General features: G+C 39.8%; 1 protein-coding gene across 8 annotated transcripts in view; it reads left to right on the forward strand.

The window, feature by feature from the left end:
* Nucleotides 1–25,614, forward strand: part of RHOBTB1 (Rho related BTB domain containing 1) — a 105,021-nt gene that overhangs the window by 45,086 nt on the left and 34,321 nt on the right. For all 8 annotated transcript variants that reach the window (XM_036438395.2, XM_036438392.2, XM_036438391.2 and 5 more), the window contains 2 exons: nt 19,802–20,003; nt 20,369–20,472. In XM_036438395.2, coding sequence (XP_036294288.1) covers nt 19,812–20,003; nt 20,369–20,472 — 296 coding nt within the window. In that variant the 5' untranslated portion in view covers nt 19,802–19,811. The remainder of the gene's footprint in view (nt 1–19,801; nt 20,004–20,368; nt 20,473–25,614) is intronic.

A 25,614-nucleotide genomic window follows, 5' to 3' on the forward strand; every position in this document is an offset into this window, starting at 1 on the left:
AATTAGAAAGTTTTTTTAAAAAAAAGAAAGGAAGAGTTGCTGAAAGGTCCAAAAGGAGCAATTGCATTTTCCTATTCTGCACCTGAGCTAATTTATTGCACAGACATGGTTCATGAAAAGTTCTCAGTGCTAATGAGTTTACCATCTCAGGTTCCATTTCACTGGAAAAAATTCTTTTGAATTGTTACCCAACCATAGATTCAATCCCTGATGATCTGGAATAACAATAGCCAGAACTAGTTATGCTCCTACTAGATGCCAGGTACTTTGCTACATTACAGCTCATGTTCATTATCAATTTCAATTTACAGAAGCAAAAAATGGAACTCAGATATGTGAAGTCAAAGAGCTAATAGGAGGTAGAGCTTGGATTTGCACTCAGATCTAAGAACTTTAATATATATTTATTTTTAAAGAATGCATAGAAATAAAAACAAAACTTTAAATCATTTTATTCCAGGTTACTCTTGCAATGGTATAGTATGGGAGTAAATAATTATCCATGTGTGTTTGTGTGTTTTAATTTAATGTAATTTGAATCAATATGACAGATTTTTCTCAACAAATTTGTTAACTCTTCATGTCATTTCTAATATATTTTGATGGAAGTCTCTGTCTTAAATAGTTGAGTCATGGAGGGTTGAATCATGGGTCCACAAAAGTTCTTAAGGACACTTAATCCAACCTCATGTAGGTGAAAAAAAACTTCCATCTAGAGAAGTGGTATAACTTACCCACTCTCATAGTTAATAAGTGACACATCTGGAACAGAACCCAGGTTTCTAAGTCCCAGCCCTAGGCTCAATTCTATTATATAACACTGGCAGGAAAATGCCAAGTCTTCTAAACCCTTCAGCATAGCCAAAATTACAGCTATCAGTATGAAACACATCTGAAACCTAAGATACATCCAGAAATGGGTGATAAAGATGTGTTGGGTCCTTGGAGATCCCTTACTTATCTTCATTAACACCGATATACAAGAAAAAAAAAAGAAAAAAAACCTTTCCTCTTATTCAGAAGATAACTCCATACTCTGATTCCTGCCACAGTGTCTTTGTTGAGCAATCTGTTTTTAATTAAGGAAGGAGCTATTGAATTTTGTCTGTGGAGCTCCAGGTTTTTATTTACTAGGTGACATGGCTGAAATATTTCCTTGGATCTCTTGTTGCTGGTCTGTAGAATGGGGACCGTATCACCTCCTCTAGAGCACATGTGTCAAACACAAGGCCCGCGGGCCAAATCCGTCCCGCCAGGCCTTGCAATGTGGCCCGCACCGCGCTGTCATCACTGCACTCCGCTGCGTTTCCATCACAATGACAGTTTATGACTGTTCAGTAAACCATTCGGCCCGCGATTTAGGCTGGATTTTAGATTTTGGCCCCTTCTCTGATTGAGTTCGACACCCCTGCTCTAGAGGCTTATGAAGACATTAGGAAATTACACATGTCCAGATATAATATAATAGGTATCCAGGAAAGGTTAGTTTTCTTAGCCTTCCTAGATTATTTCAAGGGAAAATGTTATAACACATTAGGGCAGTGTTATCATTTCACCACTAAACGTACTAAAGTCATTTGAATTCTGATATCACAAGGATGGTTGTAGTAATCTTTTTTCTTGGGTAAAAACAGGCACAATGGTCTCTCTGGGTACCAGTGGCCCAATCGCAATTACATTTGATTTGTTTTCTTCACATTCTAGGGTTGCCAGAGTTTACCTGAATTATTTTACTGTTCCGGTTTCTGCCGCAACTAATCCCAGGTTCCTCTTGGAGATTTGTGGCTCGCATTTCCTCCCAGACACTGTTTAAGTAGCTAACGTGATTTCCCATAGACCTTTGCAGCTCAAAGCAACTACAATATTTTCAACCAAATAGCTAAGAAATATTTCCAGAGAATATTATGGCCAGTAGAACATTTTTGCTTTCAATTTCAAAATACATGACACTTTCCTACCATCATTTCAATTAACTTGAGCACTGAGTGTTTGTGTGCTTTCCCTCTCTTTTCTTTTGTCCTGTGTTGCTGACTGATATATTGATAGGAAAAGCATGAGCACTACAATTTCCCCCTTTCGCCCTCAATACTTGATAACTACCCTGGCCTAAATTACATCCCTGGGAAGTGTTTCATCACACTCCTCTCCCAGCTGCCACACTCTGTCATGTAGCACTTGCTGCCCTGCTTTGAAATTTTGGAACCAAGTCTATGGCAACATGACCTATTCATCACGTATACGGAGGAAAGCTACTATTGTGATTTTTTTTTTCTCTGTCTTTTACTTTTTTTCCTCCTTCTTAAATTAATAATCCAAGTGGCCTAGAATAGCCTTTATTTTCCTAGTGGCACAGTTTCCCTGTCAATATTTGACAAATGTATATTACAAGATTTAGGTCCTTTTCTTCTGGTTTATGGGTAGCAATTGTGTATTTTCCCCAGTGCTGTGAAGTGGCTAGACTGGTTTTAGATGCTTAAAGATCACTAATTGCTAGATTATCCTTAACCTTATTGCTAATCTTAAATTGGTTATATAAATTCCAGTTCATACCAGTGAGTTTCTTTTTAAGACTAGAAGCCCGATGCATGAAATATGTGCAAGAGTAGGCCTTCCTTCCCCTGGCTTCCTTCCCCCTTGCACTGGCTTCCCTCTGGCACCTGGGACCAGGTCTTCCCTCCGGCCACCGGCTTCATCTGGAAGGTTGCCTGGAAGGATATCCAGTCTAATTAGCATATTATGCTTTTATTATAATAGAAAGTGCTTCTCAGACTTTAGTCAGCATACAGATCACCTGGGCACCCTAATAAAATGCAGATTCTGATTCAGTTCTGGGGTTTAAACCCAAGGTTATTCCCACAAGCTTCCCATTGATGCCATTGCTATTGGTGTGGGAACCACAGGTTGAATAGTGAGGCTCTATAGTATAATCATTACTATATCTTTTGCCAAAACTCATTACTTATACACCCTACAACTCCCACCTTATTTTGTTTGCTTGTTTCTTAAATCATAATAGAGTGTCATGGAATCTTAAACATGAGAGGAATGTAAACAGAGGTGTGCTGGTAAATCAACCAACTCTCTGGGGAGGGGAAATGCATTTATGTGCATACATAAGTTGATGATAAATTTCATTGGCATAAAGAATGTGTGCAGCATACAATTTGCAAATAATAATAAAATATACAATACTCTTTATTGTAAATTCCGTATAGCCCATTGGGTTTCACAGAATGTTTGTTGGTTTTTACAGAACTCCTCTATCCAAAGCCTACATAGGATATAATTGATGAAGAGGTGTAATTCCCATAGAAATGTTGGCTGATAGTTTTCTTTAAGTTAATGAGTTAAACAAAGTTAAAACAACAAAGACATATGTCAGAACTATATACATTCATTAAAAACTAGAGGCCCAGAGCACAAAATTGTGCATGGGTAGCTCATGTTCATTCATTTTTAGTGCTGTGTAATACTTCATTGTATAAATAGACCTCAATTTCTGATTTATTTATTATTTGTTATACCATTGGTGAGTTGTTTCAAGTTGTTGGCTATTATGAATAATGCTGCCAAGAACATTCATGTACAGACAGCAGCAGTATTTAAAACACAAAACAAAACAATACAAAACAAATTCTCCTAGTGGTTCTAATGAGCAGCCAGTCTCTTGACCAACATCTCACTACTTCCTCTCTCTTTATTTCTCATTAGAGGCCCGGTGTACGAATTTGTGCACAGGTGGGGTCCTTGGCCTGGCTGGCAATTGAGGCCTATCAGGGGGCCACCTGGCTGGGGGGAGGAACCACAGGAGATTGGCCAGCTGGGCCCCCCCCCATCAGAGCCCAGGGGGAGGGACTGCAGGTGGTTGACCAGGGGAGGGGGTAAGGGGCCACAGGAAGTTGGCCAGCAGCCAAGGGTGGGGGAAGGGCTGTGGGAGGTTGGCCTGCAGCCCAGGGCAGCTTACTGTGGAGAGGAGCCATGGGAGATTGGCTGTGGGAGCACACTGACCATCAGGGGGCAGTTCCTGCATCGAGTATCTTCTCCCTGTTGGTCAGTGCACGTCATAATGACTGGTCAACCAGTTTTTCTGGTAGTTCCAGTCATTCAGTCTTAACAGCTGCTTAGCCTTTTATATATATAGATGTAGTATGACCAAGGCCATTGATTCTTTTGTATAAATGTACGTTTATTTATTTTTTAAAATACATTTTATTGATTTTTTACAGAGAGGAAGGGAGAGGGATAGAGGGTTAGAAACATCAATGAGAGAGAAACATCAATCAGTTACCTCTTGCACACTGCCTACTGAGGGTGTCTCCACAACCAAGGTACATGACCTTGACTGGAATTGAACCGGAGACCCTTCAGTTTGCAGGCCAATGCTCTATCCACTGAGCCAAACCAGTTAGGGCCTTAAATATACTTTTAGTACCATAAGCCAGGAAGCTGTGCTTCCTTTCAGTACAGTGTGTTCTCTTAGCTCTTTTCTTTTTTTTCTTTTTTCTTTTTTAATATATTTTATTGATTTTTTACAGAGAGGAAGGGAGAGAGAGAGAGAGCCAGAAACGTCGATGAGAGAGAAACATCAACCAGCTGCCTCTTGCACACCCCCTACTGGGGATGTGCCCGCAACCAATGTACATGCCCCTGACCGGAATCGAACCTGGGACCTTTCAGTCGCAGACCGATGCTCTACCACTAAGCCAAACCGGTTTCGGCCTCTTAGCTCTTTTCATATGGGTTCACCAACTCCCCCTTTTATCAAGACATCTGCTTTTGTACACTGAGTGGAGATGAGTTTGGGCCTCACATCAATAGCAGGGAGGAGGAATAGACATGGTGGTGAGGTACCAGGGTTTAATTTGGCAGCTGATCATTAAGCTCCTAGAAAGAGGCTTCAAGGAAAGGATATTGTTTCCCTTTGTGTATATCAGTATTAAACACAAGTCAACAGTGAACCCTTAGAATATTTCATATTTTTAAAATTTTGTTTATTTGAAGTAGAACAAGGACTCTCTTCTGAAAGAGAATTGAAATCTTTCAAAGTCAGATGACTTTATCTGAAAAGTTTAGAGAAGGAAGTTATCCGTTGTCTTATTCCTACCCCTAGTGTTCAGCAGGTGTATCCCTGTCGCATTATTCTAGGCCAGGTGGCTGTGTAGTTTTCTTATTTGTGCCTATTGAGATTTTAGAGTCTTCTTTGACATAAGTCAAAGAGCTGAATGACCCCAAGCTCCAAAGTGACATTGATGACAAGTGGTATGTCTGCTCAGAACTGAAAGAACATTTTCAGAGTGATATGGCTGTTCTTATTCTATGAAATGCACTTCACATAAAGCTCTCAAGGTATTCAAAGAGGTCAAGAGTAGACATTAATTCCATATAAAGAAGAAGGATATTCTAGTCCCTGATTTTCCTACTTTCCCACCTCATTTTTTTGTAAATTTCTTTTTATCAAAGAATGCATGTCCATTATAGAAAAGATGGAATATACAGATAAGAAAAAAATAATTATAATAGTTGTTGGCACTCATATATTAATGTATCTCTATCACAAATGTTTTTGTTTATATTTAGGCACATAATTTTTAAGGAATGGTGTTACTCTGTAAATATTTTTATGATCTTTTTGTCTTTAAAGATTTCCAATGAATATCTAACTACTAGAGGCCCACTGCATGATATTTGTGCACTCAGTGGCCGGGGGGGGGGGGGGGGGGGGGGGGGGGGGGGGGGGAGGTGGAGAAGATCCCTCAGGCCAGCTTGCACCCTCTCACAGTCTGGGAGTCCACAGCGGATGTCTAACTGCTTGCTGGCTTAGGCACACTCCCCAGAGCAATTGGCAATCGGACATCCTTAGCACTGCCATGGAGGTGGGAAAGGCTCCTGCCACCACCACTGTGCTCGCCATGAGCCCCTGGTGGTCAGTGCACGTCATAGCGACCGGTCGTTCTGCCATTCAATCGATCTGCATATTACCATTTTATTATATAGAATAAAAATAAATGTACTCTTAAAACATATTTTTGGTGGCTACATACTCTCCCATTGTATGGACATTTATTGGTGTTGGTTTTTAACCAATCCCCTATATTTGTATTTCTGAAATTGTTTTCAATATTTTACTTCCACAAATAGTAAATGATGACCATACCTTTAGTGAATTTTTTTTTTTTGTATACCCTAATTATGCTTTTAGGAATAAAGTCTTACAACTGATGAAAGTTGTGGACATTTTAAAGTCTTTTATGTGCCAGTTGCATTCCTGAATAATGGTTCCATCTTACATTCCCACAAATAGTTCCTCACCCTGCTTTTTAAAAATGTATAATCTTTCATGTACTCTTCTTACCAAGAGTTGGAAGGTATAGGAACATGATCTGAAAGTACTAGCTAAAATCTATACAATGATATCAGCCAATAACCTTAAATAAAATAAGAGATTTTAAAGAGTCTGGATTTTGTCCACCAGCACTTTTATATTTATGCTCTAACTTTGCTAGGAAATTCTAGGGGGAACAAAACAGTTTTCTTCATTTACTTCAATCAGAGCATAACCTAATCCTAACTGTCATATTATAGTCTCATAAATGATTAAATGCAATTGTTTGATTGTCATCATATCTAAAGGTTTCACAGCAAGTGGTCTCTTGATACTTCAAAAGCTAACCCAATGACATCTTTAGAGAATGCTTTCAGTGAACAAGTAGCTACAGAACACTATAGAAACTTTTATTCATTAGGATGGATTTTTAAGCATGTCTTCTTGACAGATTGGATATTAGCTTTCTCAAACAAGCACATACAACTTTGACTGTTTAAAGACTTGACCAATATTTTAATTATTAATTCTTGACAAAGCTTCCTGATTCAGCCCTTAGCAAAAGCTCACCAACATGAGAACTACATGCCCTTCAAAATCAATATGTTGGGTCTTTTATTGCTATCTCAACTTTAAAGAATTATTGAAGTATACCACACATAGCAAAATGTATAAATGTCACAAGTGTATGGTTTGATGAAATTTTGCAAATGAAACCTACCTTTGTAACTAGTGCCTAGATCAAGACCAGGAGCATCCTGCTTCCGCTCACCACCCCACTGCACCCTCAGGGTGTTTGAAGTGCTTCATATTTTATGTCCAGGGTCATTTATTTATAGAATTTGATTTTTCACTGAACTTTGAATTTATATGAGCTAGCTGCAGTCAGCTTTGCTCAAGCTTATCTCTCATATAACTAAAAATATATAAGACTCTGCCTTTCCAAGTAAAGATTATAACATGAATTCACATACTGAGTTTGTGTCAACAAGTGTTTGTGATTTGCAGCTACACAAATATATATACAGTATGCACACAAACAAATTAGGAACTTCTTTCTTCTTAAATGAAATATACTATATTGATCCATGCTTAAAAGATCTTATTTGATTGCCACAGAATAGTACATGTGCTATGTAATTTCTTAAAATTGCTCATTTTACTACTATAATTTTCTTTTTGAACATTCAAAATTTTAAAGCCAAGAATGTTTCATCTTCTGTTTAAGATAGAAGAATGGATGTGTCCTGGGTGTCTACACCTGTCTTTTTATATTGTTTAATTTTTGTCTGATTATCAGCAAGATGTCATTTAGATTCCCATGTTACTTATAGTTGAGAGCTTGAGTCAATAAGAAAACACTTCATAGGCTCACTATGCTATATAAATATATGATTTTGAAAATTAATTTTTACATTATTGAAAAAAAATACTATTTTTGAATTGTATCAATGTACCCTTAGTAGAATTAACAATCAAGGGTTACACTTATGTACTCATTCCTTTTTTAAAAGCTAAAATATTTTCTCATTATATCAATAGAAGTAATACATCTAAAAATATTATTCCAAGGTAAAAGTAATGAAGTACTAATACATGCTGCAACATAAATGAACTTGAAAGCATGCTAAGTAAAAAACAGACACCAAAAGCCACATATTATATGATTCTATTTATAAGAAATGTCCATTATAGGCAAATCCATAGAGATAGGAAATAAATTAGTGGTTTCCAGAGCAGGTGGAGGTGGAAAGGGAATACTGCTTATGGTCACAGGGTTTATTTTTTATAAAAAATGTTGTTGGCTGAAACTGGTTTGGCTCAGTGGATAAAGTATCGGCCTGCAGACTGAAAGATCCCAGGTTCGATTCTGGTCAAGGGCATGTACATTGGTTGCAGGCACATTCTCAGTAGCGGGTGTGCAAGAGGCAGCTGGTCAATGATTCTCTCTCATCAATGTTTCTAACTCTCTATCCCTCTCTCTTCCTCTCTGTAAAAAAAAAAAATCAATAAAAATTATTAGAAAGAAAATGTTTTTAAATTAGAGAGTGGAAATATAATAATTGTACAAATTTGTGAATACTAGAGGCCCGGTGCATGAAATTCATGCACGGGGCAAAGGAGTGGGTGGTCTTTCAGCCATGCTTGCACCCTCTAACAATCCAGGACTGCTGGCTCTTAACCACTTGACTGCCAACCTGCTTGATTGCCCCTAACTGCCTCTGCCTGCCTGTCTGATTGACTCTTATATTACACTTTTATTATTATAGATAATGAAACAGCCTGAATTGTTTACTTTAAAAGGGTGAGTTCTATGACATTTTACCTCAATTAAACAAAACAAAAAAAGGTAATATAGTTTCACTGTAAAACACTTGGAAACCAAAGGAAAATAGAAAAATGGCAACAAGTTCTAGTTACATTGTCTAGCAGTGATCACTGTTACCTGTTTAGTATCTCCCTTTCGTTTTTCTCTCCCTGTATCATTGTTGTAGGAGGAAGAGGTTGGTGTTGCTTCTTTTTAGATGAAATTATTAAATTATAATGATTCACATATTAATGCTTACCCATTCCTCCTTCCTCAAAAATTGATAGGTCTCAAGGAAAATCCATTTAGTTGTCAGAGGGGAATAATGGATGGAAATGTGATTAAGAGGAGAGAGGGCAATGGCCAGCCCTATAAGAGTGGAAGAAGAAGAACTGAAGGGGAAAGATCTGGGGTCCTTCCTGAGAGACAGAGAGGCAGGTCTGAGCAGTTGCCATGAGACGTGGAACTCTTTCTAGGAGTTTAGCTGCCAGATGCCTGATGTATTATGTAACCCACATTTCAGATATGTCACTGTGCTAACATGGTACTTCCAGGGAAAGAATAAGGAATAAGTCCCAATTTTATTCAAGTTATACATATTTGTTTATTTTATGTAGTTTTCATAGACTATATTTCAGATTACTATCCTGCACTTTCCTTTCAATAGCGTAATATTAGCATTTCTCTATATTATTGCAAGCTCAGCACAAGCATAATATTAAGTAATAACAATCTATTTCTTATAGCATAAGTTCTTCAGCACACCTTTCCTCTGCGTCTTTATCTAATTGCTTTTCCTTTTCTATGTGACAGGGTTTTTAATAGACCATATGTTGAATGGTGTCTATTTATTTCATTCATATAAGGAAAGATTCATGGTCGCCAAAGACCAAAGTATATTCTAAATGCTTGAATAACCTTAGACTCTTTCAGAGACCAAGGTAGGGCTCTATAGTGACCTAGGAACTCACCCAGGTCCAGAATGCACAAGCAAAGCTATTCAGTATGGTACAAGTTGAGAGAACTTTTGTAGGTGAGAGAAGGACATCTCTGAAGATGTTCCCGTGTTCATTCTTAGAGCTTGAACACTACCTCACCCAACTCCCTCTCACAATAATATCACAAGATCAATCACTCCTGTTGCAAGGTCAAAACTGAAATGGCCTGGTTGAGCAGGCTGAAGAAAGCAAAAACAGTATTTTCTATGCTCAGTGCTGTCTATCTGGTCCATTCCAAGCAAGGACCATCACTGGGGCAACTCCTTGCCCATGGCAGCATGCTGGTCTCCTAATGGCTGTCCAGTGGCTCCACAACCTACTCTTTCCACACTTGTCCCAAGTCAGGCCAACTCTCATTGCACATCATAGGCATCTATGCCAAAAAGCATCTAGATAAACTCCGTTCCCTGTAGAAATGGGCAGTCTGCTGATCTTCAGTGACTTTCTCATCTGGGTCCATAGAAATAAATTTGGCAGAAATCCTTCAAATTTCTGGTATTCTTTATCCTTAGCTTCTGGTACTGTCATGAAGTCTGTTATCTGTATAGTAATTTTAGTGATTTGTGGGTAGAGCGGGATCCAAGCATCTGTTCTTTCGATGCTATCTTGCCTTCAAGGCTAATTGCCTTTAGTGATGTAGCTCTTTTAGGCATAGATTGACCTCCTTCATTCAAGACTCACTTTCATTTCAATTATAAATTGTTCTCCATATGTAGTGGATACATGTGCCTCCCTTTTCCCCATTTTTTTCCCAGGCAAGTAGTGGCTCACTAGAAAGAGTTGGGAATTTCTTAGGATGTTAAAGTCTAAAAGTAGATGGGAACTTTTTGAGACCCTTAAATGCTATTAAGATTCATAAATTGACTCTAGGCACTAGCGTACAATAAACGATCACATTCCTTCTTTTTTTCTTTTATTTTCTTTTTTATAAATCAGATCAGATCCTAAACTGCTCCTGCCAACCTATATTGGGGCTCTCCCCTACCCCCACCTTCCCATTTGGTGAAGGAGCCCAGACCTTGGTCCCTGGTGGTTTCCATGGTTACTGATGCTTTTTCTGATGGGGTGTCATGGCTGGTGTGATGCCATCTGTCAAACACTGCTCTCATGATGAGTCACACAGATGTCCCTCAAGGTGTTCCTCTCACCGACTGCAGGCTTAGCCACATGCTGCTGCTTTCGAGGCCACAGACTTAATGATCATTCATCAGAAAAAGCTGAGTGCAAGTTCTTTGCCAGCCCGAGGTGGAAGTTTCACTAAAGAGAGTGGCTGTACTTTTATATTCTATTGAACCAATGTTTACGGAAAGCCACATATGGCCAAGCACTGAGAAAGATTTGAGGATTTAACAGTAACAGTTTCTGTTGTCAAAAATTTATAATCTTGGTGTCTTAAAAGCAAAATATATATAAGCACAATTGTCAATATTACAAAGCAGAATTTTATAAATGTAGTATAAAGGATGCATATTTTAAGTGCATTTTCCTCCAAAACATATCTTGTGTCTATCTACTTTGCTCCATCTCTGCTGATTCCACCCTGGTCCAAGCCACCATCCTTTTCCTCCTGGAGAATTTGGGAGCGTCCTACTTAGTCCTTCTACCATTGCTCAAATTCCCCACAGTGAGTTCTCCACACAGCAGTCTCAGTGATATCAATGGTACTTCTAAAAAGCAAATCAGAACCTGGTACTCCTCTGCCTATGCCAATTCAGTGGCTTCTCACTGATGTAAGAACAAATCCATTTATTTAAATCCATCTATTCTCATTTAGAATAAAATCCAAACTCCTGACTGTGGCTTGAAAGGCAAGGTATGACCTAGCCCCGCCTGCCTTTCTGACCTTGCATCTCACCAGTCCCCCTCCTTCTAGCTATTCTGGGCCTGCTTCCTTTCTCATCTCATGGCTGGGCCTTCTTATTTTTCAATAGCAGGAACATGGGGCTTTCTCATAGAGACTGCCCTTGACTTCCCAGCAAACTCGTGCCTATTAATTTCTCTCACAGCACCCTTTCATTTTTCTTCAAGTTATGTATCAAGTATATCAGTGTTTCCCAAACTTTTGACATATGTGTATCCCTTCTATAATTTTCGTATTGCAGAGTACCCCTCGTACTCATGAGAATGTAGAATTAGGCGCAGCTTAGCACGGTACAGTGCATATCCCCACCAAACACTGGTGCAATGCATACCCCCACCAAACTCTTCCCCATACTCCTGGGGGTACACGTACCACACTTTGGGAAACACTGATATATGATTATATCTACCTGTTTGGTTGTCTCTCCCCACCTGACTCTGAGGGCCATGAGGGCAAGAATTACACCTGGATTGTTCACTACTATCCACCTGTAGGCCTGGCACCCACGAAGTACTCAGTTTATATTTATTTATTTTTAATATAATTTTACTGATTTCAGAGAGGAGTGGAGAGGGAAAGAGAGATATAAACATTAATGATGAGAGAGACTCAATCAGTTGCTTCCTGCACGCCCCCTACTGGGGATCGAGCTGGCAACCTGGACATGTGCCCTTGACCAGAATCAAACCCAGGACCCTTCTATCTGCTGGCTGACGCTCTATGCACTGAGCCAAACCCGCTAGGGCAATCTATATTTCTTTAATTAAGACTGTCTAAGTCCTAAAGGACAATTCCAGGATCAGGGCATGAGAAAGGGCATTTGAGCAGAAGTTATGGCAAAACAAAGTCACCAAAGGACAGTTTCCATGGCATGTTTGTAGTTGGAAGTAGACAGACCAGTGTGGTTTACTTTTGGTGGTTGTGCAAACTACCCTGGAACGTTTATGCGTATTTTAAGCTAATTTTTATATCTATTCTTTATATTTTAATTGAGATAGCACTTAATAAGTTACAGTGGATAGGTAGAAAGTGTCTTTCTAATCCTGGCTCACTTCTCCCACTGACATTGAGTTTAAAAAAAAAAAAAACAAACAGCCAGAGCATGAGCTCCTGTAGGTCTCCATTATCACAGGGCTCTCTCTGGCAGGATAATGAGTGGATGTTCAAAAACGGCACCTCTATATTACTTGCATTCCTGAACTTCTATGCAGTGTCCTTTCTGTTACTTAATCTCTTCTCTTTTCTGTTTTAATCAAAACTTTCAAATGAAAAAAAATAGTTTTGCTTTGAATGATGAAAAGAAACTTGATCCTACAGCTATATTTCTATGAAGTTTTGATTTAGGAAAGCCCAGCCCTGCCTGTCTCTTTCCCAGCTCCGGACCCATTCTCCATTCCAGCGGAGATGTTTATGTTATGTGTAAAGTGGCTCCTGCCTGCCTGGGACTGGTGATTAAGAGCTCAGAATAATGAAATCTGCACAGTTGAAACTTGGCTGTTGGCTATAGTTATTATGCAACTCTTAACATTTCCCTTTTGTTTCTGTCAATAATATAAAATTCTCAGTTTTTCTTTCAGAAGGGGCTCTTGAAATACACTAAAATTTGTTCCAGTAGTATTTTTAATGATCAAGTTAAATAGATGCATTTTTGAAAAGACAAGAAAATGTAGTGGCTGTACAACAGTATTGTTCAAACTGTCTACGTGAACAGCTGCACGGAGCTGAAAATACAAAGGCCACTCTGTGGGCCTTAGATTCTTGTCTTTAAGCAGATTGCTCACCAGGCCTTGATTAAAATAGCAAATATCACAAGAAGTACAGCAAAAGTGATGATAAGAGGCAACATATCCCAACGGTAGAGTAATTCTGAACAATTAGGAGATGTGTAATGAGATATCTTAGGCAAATGATAAACATTTTTCTTTCCACTCTCCCTAATACCTGAATTTCTAATATTAGAAGAGACTCACACCTCACCATAATTCAAATTGTGGTCCTATATTAAAGTACACCTCTCCAGAGCAAGCACAAATATCTTGAGTTTCATCAGCCACAGTGCCCCCGAATTATTAAAGGATAGGGCCAGGACTCTTTGATGGTCATCTAGCCATAGTATGATTGAGGGAGTGAATGTGTCTGACCCTTCCTGAGACCCCATTTCTTAAGAGAGGAACAGGATACCATGAAGGCCTTTATATCAAGGAATGAAGGTGGGAATGGGGTACCACCATAGGAAGAGAAAAGATTTGAAGAGGAGGCCAGGGCAGCTAAGGTCACATGATTATGTTACTCTTCTGCCAATGGTTGGCCCCAGCAGACAGTCACAAGTTGGGGGATCTATACATCAGACTAAGCAGTCAGAGAAAGCTATACAGAAGAGGGGTATTGCATATGCATAGATTGCAAGCACTTCAGCACAGAGTAGCACCCCAGAAACACTTGATGATTCATTAAGTGCACGAGATGGGCATTTTACAGTATAGCCCTGGAAAAATAAAAAACTCACAAAACTTCATTCCATGATTGCTAATGTAGTGGAGGGAGGGGGGAAATGAGTGTGAATATGTGTTTGCTTTTGTGATTGGTTCTACTAGAACCATTTATTGGTGCAGAGGAGAAAGTAAATTAGTCTGTATGGAGGCGAGGCAGTTAGGAAAGCGTTTTAGAAGAGGTCATATCTGAATAAGGTTTTAAGGAATGAATAGAATTTGCCAGACAGTCAAGGAATGGTAGAGGGTTGACTGAGGGAATGATATATGGAAAGGCACTGAGTAGCAAGCATTTAGAATTTGGGAAGCCAAATTGTGTGTCTAAATCAGGCTATGTTTGTTTCCTATATCTGCTGTAACAAATCACCAAAAATTTAGCAGCTTAAAACAACACAGATTTTTTATCTTATAGTTCTGGAGGTCAGAAATCTGAAATGGTTCTCATTGGGTGCAAGATGTTGGCAGGCTGCATTCTTTCTGAGACTCTAGAGGAGCATCTGTTTCCTTGCCTTTCCAACTTCTAGAGTTCACTTGCACTCCTTGGCTTATGGCCCTGTCTTCCATCTTCAGAGCTAGCAGTGTAGCATCTTCATATTTTTCCCTGACTCTGACCTTCTTACTCCTCCTTCCACATGTAAAGGGCCTTGTGACTATATTGGGGCTTCCCCCAATAATCCTATATAATAAAAGTCTAATCTGCTAAGTGTCCAGTAATCCGGTCATCTGTTCAATCAAAGCATAATATGCTAATGATATGCTAAAGCTGCTCAACTGCTCGCTATGACATGCACTGAGCACCAGGGGGCAGACACTCCAACCAGTAGGTTAGCTTGCTTCTGGGGCCTGGCCCATTAGGACTGAGGGAGACAGGTCAGAAACACCCTGAATCTTCCCAAGGTCCCTCCCCACTAGCCAACCTCCCATGTCCCTTCCTGGCCCCAGTCATGCCCTGGTGGGGTCCCTCAGCCTGGCCTATGCTCTCTCGCAATCTGGGACCCCTCGAGTGATGTCAGAGAACTGGTTTTGGCCCAATCCCACAGGCCAGACAGAGGGACCCCACTGGTGCATAATTTGTGCACTGGGCCTCTAGTTCAAGATAATCTCCTTGTAGTAAGGTCAACTGACTAGCAATCTTAATTTCATCATCCACCCTAATTCTACCCTGTGTCATGTAATGTAACATACTCATAGGTCCCAGAAATTAGGACAAGGATATCTTTGAGGGATCATTATTCTGCCTACCACACATGTAATGCATTACAAGGTGATGATGAAGAGAGAAGTTGGCATGAACCTGTCAACCCTAGGTGGAAAATACCATCCATCCATATCAGGCACCAATATCAGGGGCCTATAACCTGGTATTTATTGTGTGTGTGTGTGTGTGTGTTTTTAATGGAGGAGTCAATATGCTGGAGTTTTTCCCTGGCTATGTTTCAGTTAACAAATGTATGTTTGCTGCATCACAAATCACCCAAAACTTGGTGGTTTAAAACTACAACCTATTCTCATGATTTTGTGAGATATAGCTAGGTGATTCCTGGGCTGGTTTTATCTGGACTTGCTCATAAAGCTACATGTATCAGGAGAGATGGCTGAGCTAGAAGATCCAAGGGCTGGGCTGCCTCAGTTGTTCTCACTGTGAATTCCCATTCTCTTAGGCTGGGCCAGCTTCCTTGGATGATAGCTTCAGGACAGCATTCCAATAGCCTGAAAGTGGAGTGCAGTGATTCTGGGCCCCCACAGTATCACTGCCACATCCTTTGGGTTTGGCCAAACAGTCACAAGGTGAACTCATATTCAAGAGGACAGGAAATAGACTCCATGTCCTGATGGGAGTTGCTGCAGTGGCCATACTTCATCTAGCACAAGTTGTGAAAATAGGAATTTTTGCTCTGAGAGTAGGATTTTGAAATTTGAGATTTCAGAGGCAAAATGTTTCTGAATGACAAGTATGAATGGCTCATTAGAGTGTGGCAGAAATCACTAGTGTTGAAGCGGTAAAGAAATTGTGAGGCTAGGGTGTGGGGTACATCCTCTTGTGGACACAACAAGACTTGATGATGATGGTTATGGTGAATGTGGAGGAAGGATCTGCAGTTCAGGAGATGACAATAATAATGCCATGGGCAGGTGTGGGATAATCAAGTCAGATAGGGCTAATTAATAGCCAGAAGATCATGACCACTGTGTTCTAAGTCAGCCTATGGATAGGGGGCATTGCACCCAGAGCAGCAGCCACCATGTACCACCTATTTGTCACCTTCCACATTGCCTTGTTCACTTGCCAGTCTTTAAATAAGCATACCATTTCTGTTTTTCTGCCATAGTAACAGGTTACTAATGTCTGTTCTTCTAAGTTTTCTTTCTCTTTTATATTTTCCTTATCTCTTCAGATATGCATCTAAAGGCAAAAGGGTATCATGTGCAGATCTGCATGATACATGGTGCTGAAATTTATTAACAGTGCTAAATGAATACTATTTATTATTCTCATGCTAGGTAAATAAAGATCAGAAACTAGATAGTCATTATCCAGATGGTCAGTGCCAGATATGAATAAATTAGAGCCCCTAACATGTAAAGGAAAAATGAAATTGCATATTTCCATAATTACCACCATAGTTTAATGCTCATTTGTTTATATGTAACAGATGAACAATCATTTTACAACAATACATGTGTAGCATGAGTTTACATCCTTGGCTGTGACTTCATGCTCTTAAAATGCTTTTTAGATTACAACAAAGTAAGTTTCTTCCCAAAAGAAAAGATCTTCAGTATTTGAAAATCCAGAAAACCATTCCTGAAAATTAAATTCCATGTCTAAAGTGAGTGACCTAGGTTATGAATATTTAATTCCTGCCTTTTATTTCCTTTATATGCTCTCCCCTTTGCACAACGTTCAGCACCTTTGGCAGTTACTTCAGTGTCTAGCAGATTACTAGAGATTAGACAACTCCCCGATGTTATTCTCACCTTTGACACAAATTCTTTTAAGGACTGCACATGAGATGTGTCTATAAATAAGTAATGATATTTTTATAATGGTAGCCTTAATATAAAGCTGGGAAAGCGTTGGCTTCCTCAAATAGTGTCCTGAAAAAACTACACAGCTATTCCACCAGAGCTGCCATGTTTCAAATCATTGAGGGAAGAGATTACTTTTTTGAAGCTGCTAACAGAGCTACTTTGCAAACCAACAAGAAAACCAATTGTATTTTTTTCCATATCTCAATTTTGACTAAATCCAAGTATTCTTCAAATTTTAGGGATTGGCTCTCTATGACTTTTAATTATCTAAAACAGCAGTCACCAACCAGTGGTGGTCCATGAGGTCTGAAAGGTTGGGGACCACTGATCTAAAACATAAAACAAAATTCACTCTCAGAAGAATGAGGTTTTCCTTCCATCTCTTAGGGCATTCCAAATAATATAACTCAGTTTCCAGAGTGTGAGGCTCCAAATGGAACCTGTTTTTCTGGCACAGGCTACCCCATGCTAATATCCCCAGAAATTTATAAAGACTATTAAGAAGTGTTACCATTCTAATCCCAGAAGCTAGAAATGCCTCCTAAAAATATTTTTAAGCTACCTTTCTAACTCTATTATATTTAGGTAACTATATCCTCCTCCCCACCCAGAATCTTTTCTGCCTTCTTTGTATACGGTCACCTATGCTCCATCTTGTATTTCCATTCTCTGTTTTTCAGTAATTTACCCTCTAATTGCTCTTCTAGAATATATCCCTTTTATATATCTTTGTGCGAAATCAAGTGTATGGTTTTGCATCCAATTCTGGCCTTCCACCTGACTCAATTTTGCTGTCATGTAAAGGTATTCATCTTCAGTATCATGATTATAATTCTTGAAGACATCTGTGTGTTGGGGATTCAAAACAACAGTTCACCTAATCCTCACAACAGCCTCAGGGGATTCCCACCTCACAGATAAGGAAGCTGAGGCTCACAAAGAGGAAATAACTTGCCAAGTCAATGACTGCAAAATGGGGACTAGGATTCAAACTCACATCCATCTAAGGCAGGGATTTCACAGCCTCAGCACTATGACATTTGGGGCAGCACTATGGCATTTTGTTATGGGGGCTGTACTGTGCATTCCACTGTGTTCAGCAGTACTTCTGGCCTATGCCCATTAGAAGCCAGTAGCACTCCCCCAACCCCATGTGACAACCCAAAATGTCTCCAGACATTGCTAAATGTTCTCTACTTAAGACCCACTGATCTAATGCCATAGTCATGCTTTTGCCATCTTATACTATTAAACAGGGAACAGGTAAAACCATGGAATGTCAAGGCTAGATTTTAAAGATAAATATTAGGAGTTACCACACCTGGCTGATCCTCAGAATTGGAGATTTCTTTTCCCACCTGAGATCTTCAGAACAGCATTTGACAGGTGAGGGGCAAGTGTCTATCTATTTTAAGCCCTTCTTTTGTGTAGGAGCCACAAATCAGATCCTAACCTCATCACACATCTGTTTCTTAAGTCACTCCATTCCCATCAAATAATTCTCCAGCCTCTGGTCTGTCACCTCCTGTGATGGTGTTACAGGAGACAAGTTTATTTCCAGATAGTCCCAACAGAAAAAGCATTCTTCTTCATGTTCTTCCTTCTATCTCTCCCTCTATTCTCTTATTCTCACACTAGGCAAATGGTCACTTTTCTCAAATCAGTTGAATTAAACACTTATAGAGTTCCTATTACGTATCAGGTCCAACAATTTCTTTACCACTATGGCCATTAAATCCATTAGCGGCTCTTTAAAAATGACCATATAACCAGTGTTCTCAATTTAACAATAAACTTCCTCAAAAAAGCAGTTCCAATTCATTAAAATCTTAAGTCTTAAAATGGTTGGCTGTCCATCTGGTCTCTACCAGGAAGCAGTCTGCTCTGCCTTTTGTGGAGGCTCTTATACGGAAAGCAAAGCTAACAGCTGCTCTTCCTCTTCCTCTTGAAAGATCTTCAGTATTAGAAAATTCAGAAAATCGGGTCAGCAACTCTCTAAACCTTTTTGATGGTTTCAGGAAAACTCCCAAGTAGTTCCTCATCCTGGTAAAATCATTCTTTACCAAATGTTCCAGATTTCTTGATGAAAACACAGAAAGGAGAATAAAATATATATTGCTTAATGGTGCCCCTTTTGGGAGTATATTTTTATGAACTTGATTAATACAAATAAATGGATACATATAAAAAGTTGATTTTATTAATGCATCAATCAGTAAAATTCCAATTCACTCTTCAGTAATGTTGGATAGTGCTGTCTGCTTGCACTTTGGAGTCTCCTCTAAGTCACCATGATAGTTGAGAATTTATAGAAAACTGCTTTCCAGCAGGAGATACTAGATCATTGGAAGACTGTGATGGTATGGGCACTAGTATTGCCAAGGCAGCCGCTGCCCTCGTGTCTCAGGCTAACCCTGCAGGTGATGAGTCTCTTTAGCCATCAACATGAGTAGCTGGTGAGCTATAAATGTGTCCCAGCAGCTGACTAGTCTGGATGGCTCTCCAGTAGGCAGGTTGTGTTTAGAGAAAACCAAGGAGAAAATAACATGTTAACCGGAATAAACCTTTAGAGGTCAAAATAACAATCCGGTGTTTTTTTACTTGTGTGAGATATAAAAAGAAAACTTGGGTTTCTCTTAGGCTTAGTATAAACTTTCAGACTTCTTGCTTATGCTTGGTTACCTCCAAAGCAGTTCCTGGACAAAGAGAAAACTGCCTGAAACCCTCAGGTCTTTGATTGCTCCGGAAAGCCCTGGTGTCTTTAATGTGGTATCTACTCTCTTCTTGCAGGGTTTTATAAATGGACACTGACATGGACTACGAAAGGCCCAACGTTGAAACCATCAAGTGTGTGGTCGTGGGAGACAACGCCGTGGGGAAGACACGCTTGATCTGTGCCAGAGCATGTAATACGACGCTAACGCAGTATCAACTGCTGGCCACCCATGTACCAACCGTGTGGGCAATTGACCAGTACCGGGTCTGCCAGGAGGTAAGATGTACAGAGTTCCTTTAGAATCCTCAGGGCACATCACCGCTACCGCCTGTCTGATTTTAAAGGGAGGGAAGGGGCAATTTGTACATTCAAAATAAAACTAGCATTTGTAGGGCCATAAGAGAAAACAAAAGTGAAACGCAAATTTGGGAGGATGGCTATGGGGTCCTGAATGAGGTGGGTTTGAGTCATGTGATTCCAGGAGGAGAACTGAGCTGAGGTTAAGTCCGGTTAGGGAAAATGAGAAACCTAAATGCAAGCAAGTTGGAGTCAGTGGACATTGAGGGGTGCTGACCCAGACATCCTTCCCTAGGGAGCCTTTGAGTGCCACTGAGCACGAATGCTCTCTCTCTCTCCTGCAGGTTTTGGAACGTTCCCGGGATGTTGTTGATGAAGTGAGTGTTTCCCTCAGGCTTTGGGATACTTTTGGCGATCATCACAAAGACCGGCGCTTTGCATATGGCAGGTAAACCAGGACAATGCAGCGCGGTTGAGCTTGAATACAGTTTCCTTTCCAAAACCCACAGCTGCTTCATAACTCAACAAAAACCACATCATATGGCCTTGAAATATGTTGGGTTCTGCAGTGTGTCTAAGAAAAGACAAAAAAACAACAACAACAAAAAAAAACCCACAACCCAAAATGACGTTGTTTCCTGTTGTCTAGAAAAGCAGTGTGCCTGGCCACTCTGTTCCTCCCAGGAAGTACTTGACTAAAAACAACCAGAGTGCTAGTTAAACAGGGGTGTTTGTAAGAGGAAGATTCTTTTGTGCCCTCAGCCTCGAGCTGCTTTGATTGCTGTTTTCCTGGATAATGCTTTATTTGCCTTCTGTTAAAATGTTTTAAGTTTTCTGAGCACATGACCACCCCAGCTCTAAAGGTCTCTTTGGTCTTTTCATGACCATATTTGCAGAGTCGGATGTTATTTGCTTTGGGCATTGTTATCTGAAAAGTCTATTACTTTTATGTGAAGGTCATTTTTAAAAAGAAAGAAAAATATCTCTGAAGTCCTTCAAAAGACACATTTCCAAAATGAACCGAAGCATTAATATAAGAAAGCGAAGAAGGGAAAGTTCAGAAAAGGGAAGCTTAATCTGGAAGGACACGAGAAGGAATATGCCTTAAAATATTTAGCACCTTCTTGTCACCAAAACTCCAACAGCTTTCATGACCTTAACTTTAAGCCTATCATAGAGAATGTGTTATCTATCAAAATCCAGATAAGGAGAACTTCTTGCCCCTTACTTATAAATTAACACCTTTCATTTTAAGTTTAAAGAATTTAGGTTTTGTGGATCAGCTTATCCCTTGTCAAAATCAAACATGGTGTTACCTCATAGGGTTGAACTATTTAGCTACTCCAAACACAGGAGTTGCTCCTTGGTATTGAGGTAAGCTTTTCTGACCGTCCCCTCTATCCCTTCAAGCCTGTAGCTCTCTGCAACCCCTGAGCACGCTTCTACTGGCATTTCTCCAAATGGCCTCAAATACTGAATAAGCCGCTGAGAAGCCGTTCACACACTGAGAGAATCTGCAATTTAGACAGGTCTGTTTAAGGGGATTCAGAAGGAGGCATATGAAAGTAAAGCTTTAACTTTAATAATAAAATTTTGGTAACAAGGTCTTTGAACTTAGATACTTGTCTTCTCCTTAAGTTTTGTTTTGTTGTTTTTTCTTTCCAGGATGGTCTTGATTTTTATCTTAGTTGCCATGTTAGTTTTTTCCCATGTTAGTTTGTTTCTTTTGTCCAATTATTACACACACACACACACACACACACACACACACACACAGAGGGTAATTAACCTGCTTATAAATACTATGCAATCACATTTGTAATATCTATAGTTTCAGGGAAGCATAATAAAATGATGACTTGAAGCAAAGCAAGAATAGATACGGTAAATTTCAAAGGACTCTTTATATATACCCCACTTCTAAAAAAGTGTTGTGAGAATGATTGGTCTAATATGAGCCTGCTGAGACTTTGGGTTTTGCTTCTGTAGGTTGGTTCAATAACTCAGTGGTTTGCTGCCACTTGAAATTTATGCTTTTAAAAACATGAATTTTAACTTGGGTCCACAGTGTAAAAGTCGCATTGTGGTCCTGATAGGGCTGCTTTATTATCCTGTGAGGTTCCTGTTTAGGATTGACGGACTGGCACAGTAGTCATCATTGACCTAATACTGACAGGCATCTAACTGGGCCTCCCCCGGCTCCCTGATGTATCTCAGGTTACTTTACCGCTTGTCATGCCTGTGCTTATTCACCAACAAAAACAAGCTGTTCTTGCATGTGACTCCAGCAGATCAAAGTGCATTGTTCTGCTCCCTTGTCTGTCTGTCGGGTTTGGTTCTATCAACTGTAACCAGGTCCCCCTTTGATGGAAACAGGACATGCTTTCCAAGCCAAGTCCAGTTCTCCTAACAACACACGGGGCTTCAGGAAACATTCCCGTTTTTCTGGCCCAGCTCTCCGTGGGCCTCACTTCATGTGCATGTTTGTACCTTGTACTTCCTCTGTCTTTTCCAATTCTCCAGAGCCTCCAGGCATCCTGTACAGGCTCCACTACTGGTAAAACACAAATGCTCCTGTCTTGGACTCCAGATCTTTCTGTAAATGATAAAAATGTAATGCCCTATTGATGCAGCATCAAAATATTACATTTTATGGAAAATTCTGATAGTAGCAGTTTTTATTTATTTATTATTTTAATATATTTTTATTGGTTTCAGGGATGAAGGGAGAGGGAGAAAGATATACAGAAACATCAATGGTGAGAGAGAATCATTGATTGGCTGCCTCTAGCATGATCAGAGATCAAACCTACAAGCCGGGCATGTGCCCTGACCAGGAATTGAACCTTGAGCTCAACGCTCAACCACTGAGCCACTCTAGCCGGACAGAAGTTTCTTTTATTCAGTCTAAGGCTCTGACCACTGCATTTAATGGCTATGTGAAAGTTGTTGAATTTTTTTATGGCCTTTATTTTTAGCTTTATATCATTCATGAAGAAGAAAAAAATCCTAATTACAGTTCCTGACAACTTTGGTTTGCAAACCTATTTTTTTACTGATGTTTTTACTATGCTTGGTGTGAATTACAAGTCAGTGAGATGTGCTATATTCTTTATACTAGTACTTGGAAGTGTATTTGAAACCTTTTTGAAATAATTCATTTGATTCTTGTGGTGACAGTGAGAGAAACCAGATTCCTACCAAGATGCCTTGGACTTCACCTAAAGTTTCCTCTGCTCCTTAGCACCAAACTAGCTAATAATTTGCCCCCTCAAACATTCTTTGGCAGGGACAAGCAGAGTGGGTCCTGGGGACACAGGAGGGTGTCAGTCTGCTCACTTTAATCTGTAGTTTTACTAGCATAGTGTAACTATAACCAGAATGGCATTGCTCTTTTTTTATGGTAGTCAACTATTCAACCCATTTCTTTTTAGCCAACTAGAAAAAACAGCAGAATAATAGCTCTAATTTATCCAAGGCCTATAATGTGCCAGTCAAAATATTTGATGCTTTGCCAACATTAACTTTGTTCATCCTTTTAGGAACCCTAGGAGGCAGAGGTTATTTGCAGGCTGCATACAATTGAGTCGAGTTGTGTTCCTTCACTTGCCCAATAGTGAATTTCCGAGGTGGATTTAAACCCAGCTCTGCCTGACTCCTGGCTCCCACTCTTCCTACTATACCAGGCTGTCTCAGCCTCATTTTAAACAGGGTGCAGCTGAAAAATCACTCCACCTGGATGAGCTAAGTGTCTGTGTGCTGTTTCATATTTGTGCAAAGATTTAGGACTAGAAGAGATCTCAAGAGGTCACCTAGCTGAATTATTTTCTTTAGAAAGGGAAGTCATCCATCCAAGAAAATGTACTGAGAGGAGCCCTGTGTTCACTGGAGATGGAAGGGAGCAGAGGAGCAGCATCACCATCCCAGCACTTAACACATTTGAAATCTGTCAAAGCCTCTCTTGTATGGAGTGAATGACTCCAACTCTCATGCAGCCTGTCTTCCCACCACCTACCTTCTATCCACTTTTGAGTGAACTTTTGAAGCTCTTTTCTGGATCTTTTTAAATGTCAAGAACAAGACTGTACGTAGTAACCATGGCTGTGATCAGCTGCTCTCTTTTTTGGCAAGAAAAGAGCCTCTCTTTAAAGGGATATCACTCAACTCAGAGTTTATCCCTGGAACTATTATAAGAATGAAATGTTCACACTTAGGTACCTGGCACTGAAAATGTAGACAAACAGGATGGGCTCTACCTTCAACAGGACATCTGGGCCCCTCTATCCCTCTCTGATAGTCACACCACACATAAATGATTATAAAGTGTATTGCTTCCTTTCCTTGGAAATTTCCAGCACTGATCTGTCTCAGGCCCTTCAAACACTGAATATAGCCTATGGTGCTGGAGGTGGTGGTGACAGCAGCAGCCACAATTAAATCTGGGCTCCCCATGAGCCAGGCCTGTGATAGGTGCTGTATAAATCTCTTCCCATGTATACCGAAATCGGTTTGGCTCAGTGGATAGAGTGTCGGCCTGCGGACCAAAAGGTCCCAGACATGGTCATGTACCTTGGTTGTGGGCACATCCCCAGTAAGGGGCGTGCAGGAGGCAGCTGATCAGTGTTTCTCTCCCATCCATGTTTCTAACTCTATCCCTCTCCCTTCCTCTCTGTAAAAAATCAATGAAATATTTTTTTTAAAAATCTCTTCCCACGTCATTCCTAATGTGACCCTGCAAAGAAAGTTCTCTTCATAGTTGAGCAAACAGGCACAGAAAGGGACCAAGGTCAGACAGTAAAACTGAACTTTTCCTGTATCTTCCTTTGCACCATGCTTTTTGGCCGATGATGATGCTTGATCAGAAATTTACTTTAAATTTATTCCTGGTGCAGTCTAATTCTTATGCTGTTTTGTTTTTTTGTTTTGTTTTGTTTTTTTGTGGACACTGAAAACCAGCATTCACCATCTACCACCAGCTCTAATATTCCATTGTTCCTCTTAAGTTTTTATACATAGCAAATAGCCAAATTCTTTATGTGCATCTAAAACTAGCTAAAAATGAGTCCTTTTACTTCCAGTAAAAATGATACATTCAAGTGAACTTTCTGAATGTGAGTAGAAATCTTGGGTACAGATGGCCCTTCATTTCTGCAGGTTCCAAATCCATAAATTCTACCAACAATGGATTGAAAATATTTGGAAAAACAATGTTAATGTTGTTGCTGGCATGTACTATGAAGTTAAGCTGGCATGTACTATATAGGTAAGCCTAAAAATGTACAGACATTTTTCCTTATTATTCCCTAAATAATACAGTATAACAGCATTTACAAGCACTTACATTGTATTACATATTATAAATAATCTAGAGATTATTTAAAGTATATAGAATGAAATACTTAGGTTAGTACATGCAAATACTACACCATTTTACATAAGCGACTTGAAAATCCTCAGATCATGGTATCCACAATGGGTCCTGGAACCAATCCCTGTGGATACTGAGGCGTGACTATTTTATAATGGCATGCTTTCTCCCCAAAATTTAACTTAAACATGCAGAACTACTGTACTTGCCCTTATACTCAGC

This window comes from Pipistrellus kuhlii, unplaced genomic scaffold (genome assembly GCF_014108245.1).
Source record: "Pipistrellus kuhlii isolate mPipKuh1 unplaced genomic scaffold, mPipKuh1.p scaffold_m20_p_15, whole genome shotgun sequence".
In the NCBI taxonomy this organism is placed as follows: Eukaryota; Metazoa; Chordata; class Mammalia; order Chiroptera; family Vespertilionidae; genus Pipistrellus; species Pipistrellus kuhlii.